At 49.2% G+C, this 13,204-nt stretch overlaps 1 protein-coding gene across 1 annotated transcript in view; it reads left to right on the plus strand.

Annotated features, from left to right (window-relative positions):
• ARL2BP (ARF like GTPase 2 binding protein) overlaps positions 1-13,204 on the plus strand; it is a 332,718-nt gene that overhangs the window by 269,143 nt on the left and 50,371 nt on the right. The window contains exon 6 of the mRNA XM_086947737.1: positions 8,333-8,429. Within this exon, the coding sequence (XP_086803863.1) occupies positions 8,333-8,429 (97 nt within the window). The remainder of the gene's footprint in view (positions 1-8,332; positions 8,430-13,204) is intronic.

A 13,204-nucleotide genomic window follows, 5' to 3' on the forward strand; every position in this document is an offset into this window, starting at 1 on the left:
GCTGCCTAATGGCAGAGGTTTTCTCCTCTGAGAGTGCTAGCTTTGCCCACTTTAGCCTCCGGCCACAGTTGGCGACTACTGACAGGTCCGGGGGGGGGGGTTACAGGAAGTTCTAGTCACAGAGCTGAATATCCACCTGTGGGACATGGTGAGAGAGAGAAGATTGTGATCACTCTCGACAGATGGTATAATCACCATGTCCTCCACCATGCTCCACAGGTGTATGTCAAGGAGGAAATAGTCAATCCGTGACGTGTGCCCTGGCCTATTGTAAGTGTGAGCCCCAGCTTTGTCCGACCTGGTTCTGCCGTTGGCAGCCCTCAGGCCAAACTCCATGGCTATCGAGTTAATCTGGAGGACCACTTCTGTCCACTTCTTAATGGGATTCAGTTCGAGGGACGGAATCCCCCACCTGGCATCGAGTACCTCATGATCAGATAAAATTTCAAGGTCCAAGGGCTCGAAAGTGCAATTAAGATCGCCCCCCACCAGGGTACAGGACCTATGGGGTGATAAGCGGAGCTGGGCTTCTAAGCAAGATATTACTGGGGATTCTCTGCCCCCCTTTGTGCCTCGGGCGTAAATGTTAAAAATGTTTAAAATAACTCGGCCTTGGGAGTTTATCAACACTATGTTCAGGAGATCCGGGCATTTAGTGTCCCGCTCCACCACCCTGCAGTTGAGTTCTGAGGCCACCCAAATTAGGAGGCCACCCGAAGGGCGGCCCCTGCCGGTTGCACTAGGGGCTGCTGGCAGAAAGTGGGTGGAGTAACCTGCCTTATGCAAGGGCACCCCGCTCCAGGTTTCCTGGAACAGGCATATGGAGTATTGCTCCACCAGCGAGTTCCAGTCTGGGAGAGCTAGCTTCCTCTCGAGGCCCGCCACATTCCAGCTGAAAACCCTAAGCAAGGGGTCCGTCACAGCTGCAATGCTACGGTTCTCGACGGGGGGCAACGTCGCCACAGCCCCCACGACAGGAGGGCCGGCCGGTAACCCGGGAGGTTCCCTGATTTCCCCTTGCTCAGAAACATACTTGGCGGTAACCTGGCTTTGTAGTGCGGTCGAGAGGCAACAGGTTTTAGGGGAGGGGGTAGGCTCAACAGCAGGACTTGGAACCTCAAGAACATCCCCGGGGACGTCAAGGAGTCAGCAGCCCCAAAAGCCCCAGTTCTGCATCGCTGGCGCTGGGTAGAGCTGCTGTGCGAAGACTCCCGGGGAGGGGAGGCCGTGGGCGATGTTTAGAGGAGGGGGCCCGACAGGGCATAGTGGAGTGGTCGGGATCGTTCTTGGGTAAAAGAAGGATAGGTCGACAGCATCGACCCCCATTCCAGCCGTACGACCTTGGGAGCATATTGCGTGGGCAGCTCTTATATCTTGAAAATTAACCACCACGCAATCGCCCTCAAAAAGTTTTTTCCCGTGGCCAATCCAACTCACCCTACGCACCCCAAGGATCAGGCCGTCTACACCCACTGGAAGAGGTCTGTTAGTTTTCCTCCAGTGGATGACTTTGTTTTTCAGCGCCTGGTGTGTTTCCTGTTGTGATTCTTTTAGGAGGGGGACTTTGGTGAGGACAACAACATAAGGGTGACATTCTGGTGGGAGATTTACCGGAGGGCACTTGCGTGGCGGGATATGCTCGGGGGCCACTAGGGGAGTATTTTTTGGCAAGGAGGGGGTTTTAGACTGAGGCCGATTTTTGGGAGGAGAGGTTGGTTTAGTAGCCCTAGCGGTAGGTGCTGCTCCGTTGGTTTTAACAGGCGCAGCAATTGCCGAATGGGCACTTGGGCCAGTCCCTTTCTTCTGTGGGATCTTTTGGGCAGGGTTCGGCACAAGTGCCGTTACTGCTGGGGGGGGAGTGCCATGTACCTGAGCTACGTGGGTGAGTTCACTAGTCGTCGGCCGCTTCGCACCAGCCACCGGGACAGGGGTAGGAGCTTTCCCTGAGGCCGGTGTTTTGGCCGGCAGAGACGACTGGACTCTAGTTGTTTGACCTGCTGGGACCTCCTTAACCACATTCCTATCTGGGATAAATTCAGAAGGTCTAGATTGGACTTTCAACAGGGTTTTCAGAGAAAAAAAGTTATCCCTAGTGGCCTGTTCAAAATTGTCGAGTCTAACCCCTAGGCTCCTGACTTGGTCAAGTAGCGGGTTAAACAAGGATTTTAGCAAATTCTCGAGAGACTCGAGGGAAGTAACCTGCTTTACTAGAGCCGGTGTGCCTGGTGGCAGAGGGGACGGTGTTGGGGGCTCTGCTACATGCTGGGAGGGGCCTGCAGTCCTAAGGGGTTCCAGCTCCCCAGTGCCTTGGTGTGTAGTGCCCCTATTCAGCTTTGTCCTAGAACGCTTGTGGAGCATGGAATAGTTCCCCCTCCGAGTGTTGATTCCCCTTTTCCTTTTCCTATGAACCCGCGGAGATGGAGTCTGGGGAAGAGGTGATGTGTGAAGTGAGGGAACAGTGGGATCCGCAGTAGGCCTGATGTCGGGAGGGCTAGCTGAGTATAAGGATGGGCCAGGAGCAATAGCCTCGATGCAGCGACTACCTGGAGAGGGAAGTGATATGAGGCTTTCTATCCTGTCTATTCCAGCCTCTAGCACTGCAATGTGGTGCTCATCAGGTTGGAGCAAGATGGCAGAGGGGATAGGCGGCGATAGAGCGTGAGCCACAGAACCCAAGGAGGAGCGCTTAGATGGAAGGAGGTCAAGTGAGAGGCGGCGTTCCGTCATTGCGATCTCCTTTTCAATGACGTTAGCCACCCGGGTGATGAATTTGTCCATTGTCCCGATCATCGTGGAACCCCCTAAAGCACTTACTCCACCACCCCTCAAGGCTTTACCAGATCTGGTGGACATAGTGGATCCGAAGCCAGCAGATAGACTCGGGGGGGTAGAAGGCGTGGAGGTCGATGAAAAGGGGGGGTGGCCCAGCCCAGCCTCTGACAGCCCCTGACTGCCACAGACTGCCCGCCCTTTGCTCGGGCTTCGCTCGGCGTCCCGCTCGGCGTCCCGCCAAGCGTCGAGGTGTTCAATATGAAGGGGCGTTGCAGGCGGGGGCGTGTCTGAATTTGGGCGCGTCCGCCTGTGCAGCTGGGGAAGCAGGGACTCCTGGTCTTCCGAGTCCCTGCTGAGCGCCGATCAGCTGGTCCTTCCAGGCGCCTCCCCGCACTTTCGCCTCGCTTTGCGTTTCCCTCCTCCTTCTTTCTCTAGCAAGATCAGGCCTTTCTCACTCATCAGTGCGAGTTCACCTGGCGGCCATTTCAAGATACAGACGATCACCACATACTCCGACTTTATGGTCATTAAGAGTGGTAAAACAAATCATGAAGGGACTATTTAGAGCTTTTCCGCCCATCAAAGCTCCACTTCCGGAATGGCAGCTTTATGTAGTGTGGTCTCAGTTGCTGAAACAACCATATAAGCCCATTCACAAGGCAGAATGGAAGTATTTTACCTGGAAAGTCGCCCTTCTTCTATCTCTTACTTCGACAACGAGGGTTAGTGAGATACAGGCCTTCACTATTTCCAATCCATTTCTGCGATTCACTGATCAAATGGTCATTCTAAGAACGAACCCCAAGTTAATTCCTAAGGTCTCTACTCTCTTCCATTTGAATGAACCAGTCATTCTAAGGATGTTCTTCCCTAACCCATCCACGCCTGCCCCTAAACTTCCTGAGGATGATCAAGTTCATTTTCTTGAGGCTCTTTCAGATCCACAAGCAGCTGCCCATTAGGTAATTCAGTCGGGTCTGGACCGTTGCCTGGGTAATAGGTTCCTCAGTTGCTACGAGAAGACATGTGTGGCTCAGGTTTTTCATCAGATGTTCAGGCTGCTCTACTGGATCTGCCTTTCGATGGCTCAAGATTGTTTGGTACCAAAGCGGCTCTGCTTTGCAGCGTTTTAAAGACAGTACGGCTACTGCAAGATCTTAAGACCTGCAGTCTCAGCCTAGGGGCTATGGCTACAAGAGGTATTGAGGTTTTGGGAAGGCGGCTTCCTTTCGAGGCCGTCAGCAGCCTCAGCAACAACAACAGCAGAATCCTCTGTACAGGTCGTACAGGGGAAAAAGTAGAGTCCGTCTTGGAGGAGCCTCTGTCAGCAGTCTTCCTCCTCCTCCTCTTCTCCTGTCCCCCCACTGGTACCACGGGAAAACAGCTCTAGATCCCCCATCTTGGAGCATGCTGGTCCTTTAGGGAGTTGGGTGTCCCATTTTCTAGAGTTTCCACCTCCTTACTCTCCTTGCCAGGATTGGTGTTCAGAGGACCATGTCCTGCTCTGCCAACAGTAGGTTCTTGTCATGTTGCAGAAAGGGGCGATGGAGGTGGTTCCAGAGCAGGAAAGGGATCAGGGATGTTACTCCCGTAATTTCCTGATTCCCAAAAAGGTCGGCCGGTTGAGGCAGATCCTGGACCTCAGGGTTTAGAATTTTTACCTCAAGCAGGAAAAGTTCAAAATGGTTCTTCTGGCGCTGCAACAGGAAGACTGGATGGTGTTGATCGATTTGCAGGATGCATATTTTTATCTTCCCATCCTGAAGTCGCATCGGAAGTATCTCTGGTTTATGGTAGGATCACAACACTACCAGTTTCCGGTCCTTCCATTTGGTCTCAATTCAGCACCATGGGTCTTCCAAAGGTGATGGCGGTGGTGGCAGCACATCTCAGAAAGTCTGGGGTTTATGTTTTCCCTTACAAGGACGCCTGCTAAAAGCCAAGTCTCCATAGATGGTGTTGCGCCACTTGCGTGCAACAACGCAATTGTTGTTGAACTTCGGTTGCTCAATATGTGTACCCAAATCTCACCTGGTGCCCTCTCAGCGCAGCCTCTTCATAGGGGCACTACTGGTCATACTGTGCGTCAAGCTTTCCTGCCTCTGCAGAGCATTCTCGACATACAGGAGATGATTCCTTTACTACACGATGGAGTGGTTGTTCCAGTCCTGAGAGTCCTACTCCTGCTCGGTCTGTTCGCTTCCTGCATACTGTTGGTCAACCATGTACACTGGCACATGGGGGCACTGCAGTGGTGCCTCCACAGGAAGTGGTATCAGCACAATGGAGATCTTGGGAAGAAGATCAGAATCTCCAGTGTCACTGCAGCAGAGCTGTCTTGGTGGAGTGTGCAGGGTAACCTGTCTCAAGGAAAGGCCTTTCAGCCTCCTCAACCGATGGCCACGGTGATCACAGATGCCTCCCCTCTAGGGTGGGATGCTCACATGGGGGATCTGGAGATCAAAAGGCTTTGGTCTCCAGAGGAGAGGTTGCTTCACATCAACCTTTTGGAATTGCAGGCAATACGTTTGGCTCTCATGGCCTTCCTTCTCTTCCTCCGCGGTCAGTCAATTTAAGTCCTAACGGACAACCTACTACAATGTGGTACATAAACAAACAGGGAGGTGTAGGGTTGTATCTTCTCTGCTGAGAGGCTCTGCGACTTTGGTTCTGGGCTCAGGGACATCGGATTTGCGTGATTGCAAATCATCTGGCCGGGGTGCTGAATGTATCTGCTGACAGTCTCAGTCGGCATTACTCAGCTGATCATGAGTTGCGTCTTCATCCAGATGTGGTCCATCACATCTTCAAGATGTGGAGGTTTCCTCGGGTGGACCTTTTTGCCACTTGGGAGAACGCGCACTGCCCGGCATTCTGCAGCTTTCAGTATCCGAGGCAGGGGGGCGTTGGGGGATGCGTTTCAATTGGATTTCGACTCGCAACTCCTTTATGGGTTTACTCCCTTACCCTTAATTCCTCAACTTCTCAGGAAGGTTCAACAAGGCCGGGCTCAAGTCATTATGATCGCCCCGGATTGGCCAAGAAGGGTGTGGAACACAAATATCTTCACCTCTCGTCACTCCCTCCTCTCCATTTCCCTCTCAGGACATACCTCCTCTCGCAGTCGCAGGGGCAGTTTCTACACCCCCACCTCCAGAGCCAGCACCTTCATGCCTGGAGCTTGAACGGGGCAACCTGAGTTCTTTCTCTCTCCCACCGGATGTGGTGGATGTTATTTTATCATCCAGGAGACACTCAACCAAATCTATTTATTCCTCTAGGTGGTCTAAATTTGTGAAATGGTGTAGAGAGAAGTCCATTTATCCTTTGAAGGCCAATTTGTCTGACATTCTGGGATTTTCACTTTCCTTGGCCCAGCAGGGTTGTGCTGTGGCTACAGTTAAGGGATGTTTGTCGGCTTTTCTCTGTTTACCGGATCAGCCGTCTTTATTGAAATCCCCCATTGTTATGAGGTTCGTTAAGGGCCTAACCAATAAGTTTCCTCCCACTCCCTTCATTATGCCTCAGTGGGATTTGAATCTAGTTCTTACATTTCTGATGGGGTAATCTTTTGAACCTCTTCATAGTTGCCCATTGAGGCTTCATTCTTTCAAGACTGTCTTTTTGATTACTTTTACCTCGCCCAGGAGGCTAGGTGAGCTTCAGGCTCTTAGTTCAAAACCTCAGTTTTTAACCTTTCATGCAGAAAAGATGGTTCTAAGGACCAGGGCTGCTTTCCTGCCTAAGGTGGGTACTCCTTTCCATTTAGGATGGTCTATTACTTTACCTACCTACTATCCTCCTCCCCACCCTCCAAGGAGGAGGAGAGACTTCATCTCCTGCACCCTAAGAGGGCGGTCAGCTTCTACCTGGACAGGACCAGGGAGCTAAGGCTGGATGATCAGCTCTTTGTGAGGTACATTGGACAAATAAAAGGAAAAGCTGTCCACAAACTAACATTCTCCAGGTGGATCATATTGTGTATCAAGATCTGCTACGCCCAGGCCAAGAAGAAGCCGCCTGAAGGTTTTCGAGCTCATTCCACCAGAGCGAAGTCTTCTTCTTCTGCTTTGGCTAGAGGTGTTCCTGTTGTGGACATCTGTAAGGCGGCAACTTGGGCTTCCCTCCACACCTTTGCGAAGCATTACTGCTTGGATTCTGAGGTTAGGAGGGACGGCCATTTTGCATGCTCTGTTCTGCAAGATTTTTTGTTATAGTCAGGTTGACACCCTCCTCCGGAAGTGGTACGGTTTGGGGATTCAATTCAAAAGATGAGGAATCCATAGGCCGATGTATCCATCAGAAGAACAAGTTACCTACCTTCGGTAAAGCTTTTTCTGGTGGATACAGTATCTGCCTGTGGATTCCTCACTTACCCACCTGCCTCCCCATTTGTCCTCCTGTTTATACCGAGAAAGTTATAATTGTCTGACATAGTTATTTTTTATATATGTCATTTTCATGCATACAGTTTGCTGCTAGGAAGTGCTTTGTTTATTAACTTTTCCTTTCCTTTCTGTTTATGTATATACTATATACTATACTATATGTATTTGTATATATATTATGTATACTATGTGTACTTGTGGAAATGTTGTCGGTCCTCCCTGGAACTGACGTCAGCACGTCAACGAGGTCTTCTTATGGCTCCAGTGACGTCATACGGTGGCGCGAGCGGAGCCGTGCTTTTATGACGTCCTCGTCGACGTGGGAGAGCTATGAAAAGAATTTCCGAGAAATGCTGGACTAGGGGTAATTCAAAAGGTGAGGAATCCACAGGCAGATACTGTATCCACCAGAAAAGCGGTACCTAAGATAAGTAACTTGTTATTTTAACCATTAAGACATGTATCACAAAGCCTAGTGAGTGCAGCACCGATCTCTCTCAATAGCATGTGTTACAGGCTCAAAGCTTGCCTTGTTCCATTCATTAGGAGAGGATTTCCTTCAGTAAAAATACTAATTCCTTACCCCACCTGACACTATAATACGTGCCCATGACCCTTCACTAGTGCTGAGTTCTTCTGGAATTTCAGAATATTTAAGAATGTAACTATAGGAAGGTTAGCAACGTTGAAGAAGATTTTTTAAGACCTAAGAGTTCACCTTTGACCTTTTCTGGGAGTTCTCTTCTCCCCAAGGGATGTAGGTCCTGCTTTAATGCCAGGAGAAGGATCTTACTTTATTGAAGTGATGAAACTATAATCACATTATTTTAGAGTCTTTGTTCAGGGAGCTGACAGCAGTGGAGAAGTAATGTTAACCCCTGCTATTATACTTGACATTTGTTATGTATCTTGTAGTTATAGTCATGAAGCTATCAACATTTTTCATCCAAAGAATCTATCCAATAAGAATATCAATCTGCTGTAGTATGTTGTAATATGTCATATGTAAAAATTGTACCTTGGGAATGATTTATTTACTGTGTGCCTTGGTCAGTATAAAATAATGTATACATTTGCTTTGTTCAGAGTACATGGTTTAAGGATTCTCCCTGTTTTAGTGGATACATTTGTCAGAGAGCATTTTAATGAGACGTTTTAAAATTCTTTTACAGATTACATAAAGATGAGATAGCCGGGGATATATTCGACATGCTTCTCACTTTTACTGACTTTTTGGCATTCAAAGAAATGTTTATTGATTACAGAGCAGTAAGTATATCTCTATTTATTTAGAATTGGGAGTAGTCCTATGCGCTTCGACACTGATAACATTGTGACCATAGTTTTAAAAAACAAACTTGATGGATTGGGGAAAATATTCCATTGCATTAGTGTATCTTCAATCAGTGCTTGAAAAGGAAGGAGACAAGTGCAGGTAGTAACTATCCCAGAGGATTCAGGTCCTAATTAGATGTGCAGGAACTATCCCAATTAATGGTAATACATTCTTATTGGGAATTGTGGGTACTTTAAGGCATGCCAGGACTTTTGCATAATAATACCAATCTAGAGTTTCAAGACCACAAAAGGCCTCTGTGCCCAGGCATTGTATGAATGTGTCTTCTATTTGAAGCTCATAGCCACTCACCCTTATAGTGTTGTCAGTCGTGGGTAGACGCTCATAGCTATAGGAGTCCTTAATCTGGGGATTATTATATTCAGGATCTGTAACATATGCAGAACATCGTCTACATACAACGAGTTGGCTGTGAGTGAGGATTGGTTGTGACAACTCTATTAACAAATCTATCTTTCCCTGTTCCAAAAAGAAAAGGCTTCACTGCTAGGGCAAGGGAGAGGCTTCGGCAAATTAGAGGAAACCTTAATCTTACAAACCTTTGCGTGGTTGTCTTTACCAGCATTTTATTATGTATTTTAGTAAGGGAAAATGGCAGATTAGATGCATCCTGAGGGGTAGGAGTTTCCAGGGACTGAGTAGAAGAGTAGTCGGAAACTACAGAGTGGTAACGGGAAGGAATAGGACTGCAGGTCCTATGCGTACTCTCTCAATAAATTTGGAGTTGTTAGAAATAGGGTTGTTGGTTGACTGGGGTGTGAGCCCTGGTCAAGCAGCAACCACAAACCTAGTCAGGGTAAGGCACAAGAAAACCCCAAATTAACCTGTGCTCACTGTGACTCTGGTAGCCTGGTACAGAGCAGTCAGGCTTACTTCAGAGACAATGTGTAAAGTTTTTGGGCAACACTTCAAACAGTAAAACAGTTAAAAAAACACACACAAAAAATACCACACCAAGTTTAGAATCATAGAGTAAATTTTAATAAATAAAACCAGACCAAAACGACAAAAATTAAATTGGTAGAACTAGAGAAGTCGAATTTTAGAGCTTATAGTAAAAAATAGCACCAAAAAGCTCAAAACGCTATAGAGGGATACCTGGTCACAACGGACTGGGAAAAAGTCACAAGTTCAGGTCGACCGCAATGGACTGCTGGCCGGCTACAGGGACCTGGTTTTGGCAGCTGAATGTTGTGCAGCAGAAGGTTCCGAAATACAGTGAGTCTGCCATGTGAGTCATGTTGTCGAGCATGCGAGGCGAAGCCAAGGGTAATGTGTTGGTTCTGATGTGTGGTGAAGGTGCGATGTGGAGCTTCTGCGTTGTCATTGAGGCTACCATCAATGAGGGATGCAAGGAGCTTTCGCCAGGAAAGACGTTACGAAGTGGTGGTTCCAAAGGTGATGCGTCAGACCCAAGATGCGGGAGGCTACAGCAATGCACGTCTTTTGCAACTGGTCCAATCCACAGTGACGATGGGTCGGTTCTGCTCAGGGATGTGCCGCTAAGTCGAATAAAGGCATCGGTTCTGCTTGGGGATGCGTTGCTTAGCAGAGAAGATGCATCAGGTCCACTGGCAAGCACCATAGACCCACTTCCAAGGGTCCAGAACTGGCGGAGCTCTGCTTGGCAGGGTAGACTCACAGGTAGCAGAGTCCAGGTAGAGGGGTTAGACGTCTATTATGTCCATGAGACCTCAGGAGGCCAGCCTACTAGCCCTTGGAGTCACTCTGGCCTGTGAGAACAAGTGATGCAGGTCAGTCCTTCTCACCCAGGCAGGGGGGCAGCAGGTCATCACAGCAAAGCAGCAATCCAGCAGAGTGGCAGTCCTTCAGCAGCACAGCAGTCCTTCTTCCTGGCAGAGTATCCACAGGTCCAGAAGTGTATTGAAGTGGTGGTGTCTGAGGTTCAGTACTGCCCAGTACCCAGTGGTGCCTTTGATATGAGGGAGACTTAAGAGACAGGTCTTTGAAGTGCTCAGAAGTCCAGCCCTGGTGCCAGACTCAACATAGGGTTTTTTTTTTTGCTTTCTTCTTTCTTTTATTTAACAGTCTTTATTCTCTTCACGTTTAAGGAATAATCAATAGTTTGTCCTTATCACAGTTTTACATCAACTTTGCATTACATTCCCTTTGATTCGCCATGTAGTGCGCCGTATACTTCAGAGAATGTAGACTTAACCTCCAAACTCCCCTCTCCCCCCAAGCCAACTTTTAGCTATCAGTTGATCACTCGAGGGGGTTTTGCAGCCCTTTGTGTGGGAGCAGGACACATCCTTTTCAGGTGTAAGTGAAACTGGGTCCAGCTCCTCCCTCCCATCCTGCCAGGATGACCCATCAAGTCACGCCTAAACTCCCATTGTGTGTGGCTGTCTAGGGGGTATACACAAAGCCCAGCTGCCACCCACCTCAGACATGTGATCAGAGACAGGCAGCAGGCACCAATTATCTAAAGTGGACAACTTTCTAAAAGTAAAAGACACACAATTGATGGGCAATATGCAGAACAATGCAGTTCGGGCTGGACTCTTCCCATGGGGCACAGGGTCAAGACTGATTTGCATATGGCTGGGTTCAAATTGGAATGGCATGGTGAGCAAAAAAACTATGGATTTAGGCCCAGATCTCTGTACTGGGGTGAATGTATGACATTGTTCTGCATTCTGTCCATCAACTGTTGTTTTTGCATTTGTCACCCTGAGTGGGACGGGTATGCTCAGACATGAGTCCTGTGCTCTCCATGCCACTGGATTCAAGCTATCCAGGCTGATGAGGGCTGAAAGCCCGAGGATGCTTGTTTCCAGTCCAGGGAGGAACTGGCTTGGCAGTTCGGCTGGACTGTTCCCATGGGGCACAGGGTCAAGACTGATTTGCATATGGCTGGGTTCAAACTGGAATGGTGAGCAAAAAAACGATGGATTTAGGCCCAGATTTCTGTACTGAGGTGACTGTATGACATTTTTCTGCATTCTGTCCATCAACTGTTGTTTCTGATAGATACATCTGCCAGTGGATTCCTCACCTTGTGAATATCCCCTTGCGTCAGCAGCATTCGGAAATTCTTTTCGTAGCTTCGCGCCGACGTGGACTTGGACGTCATAGAGACACGGCATTGCACGCGACTCCGCTGACATCACCGACGCCCATAATAGGCCCACGCCGGCATGATGACATCAGTTCCCTTTTTTCTGCGTCGTCGACGCTAACGGTTTCGGGGAATCTCAGTAGCTTTCTAGTGACTTTGTTGCTATTTCCTTAGTTTTTCTGCTTCTTTGTTTCGTTACGATGTCGACGAAGAAGACTGGCTTCAAGCCCTGCAAGGAACGCGGGAAGATGATGTCCATCACGGACCCGCACGAGGACAGCTTATGTGCTTAAGCTCTGATCATGATGAGGATGGGTGTTCATCTTGTCGAAAGATGAACCCGAAGGCCCTGCGGGAAAGAGAAACCAAGCTCCTGGTGGCGAAGTTGAAGGCTGACAAAGGTAGGACGTCTTCAGGATCTCGTTCGAGAAGGTCGAGGTCGAAGTCAAGATCTAGATCTCGAGAGGAGTCGACCTCGAAGTCCTTAACGGAACATGCTTCAAAATCAAGAAGGAAGCATAAGAAGAGGAGACATGATTCCCGACCTCACTCGGGAAAGGAGTCGGACTCGAGATCGAAGTCGCCAAAGAAGGTTCGATCAAAGGTGATCCCACCACAGGAAGCTTCGAATCGGGAAGGTGAGGCTTTGCCTTCGGAGTCTCAAGTGCAGTCGCTGACTCCGGCTTCCGATCCGTCTCTGGCGCTGTCCCCGGCCCGAGAGGAAGAAGAAGTTCTGGTGGAAGGGGAATCTGTGCCTGTGGAGGAGCCGGATTCGTTCCCACCTCAAGTCCAGCCTGAGGGTGTTCAGCCACCTTTTCCTGCCCCAGCCAAAGACCCATCAGCGTTTTTGAACGCAATGTATGACGTCTTTACAAGGGCTTCGTACCCCTTTGGAGCACCTTCGGGTCCCATGGGTCCACTGGCCTACAATTTGGGGGTGCCACACTCCTATGCCCTGGCTCCATTCATGCCGTTTATGCCAGCCCGACGCCGCCATGGCAATACACGGCTCCGCCAAAGTCGTCGACGCCGGTCCCGGTGTCGCCCGCTCCAAGTCGACCTCGAGTACAACCCACTGGGCCATCGGATTCGATACCGATGTCGGTTCCGGCTCCGTTGGAGTCGATGGTGGATCCAGTGGAGAGGCGTGTTAACGAGAGGTCCAGGAGGGAGGCACAACGCCTTTTGGAGGAGCAGAGATATGTTGACTCTCATCCTGATGTGGTGGAAGGTGAACTAGAAGAAGACTGCTTTGAAGACCTGGCAGATGCTAGTGGCCTGGATTTTTCCCCGGAATGGGAGTTACCATCAGGTTCTGATGCACCTTCAAAGGACGTCCAGCCTTATCATGTAGTAATGAGGAAGGCTGCGGGACTTCTTAATTTGACTTTGCCAAAAGTTGAATCGAAGTCTAATCTTCTTACTGAGGTCCTACACTCGTCAAGTTCGGTGGTGGAACCGTTGCTTCCGTTTAATGAGGCTTTAACAGAGCCTATTATGGAGGTGTGGAAAAAGCCTCTAACTGCTCCGGCTGTTTCCAAAAGTGTGGCAAGACGATACAGGGTTGCACCAGAAGACCCTGCCTTTTTAACATCTCATCCTTCT

Source organism: Lissotriton vulgaris, chromosome 12 (assembly GCF_964263255.1).
Source record: "Lissotriton vulgaris chromosome 12, aLisVul1.2, whole genome shotgun sequence".
In the NCBI taxonomy this organism is placed as follows: domain Eukaryota; kingdom Metazoa; phylum Chordata; class Amphibia; order Caudata; family Salamandridae; genus Lissotriton; species Lissotriton vulgaris.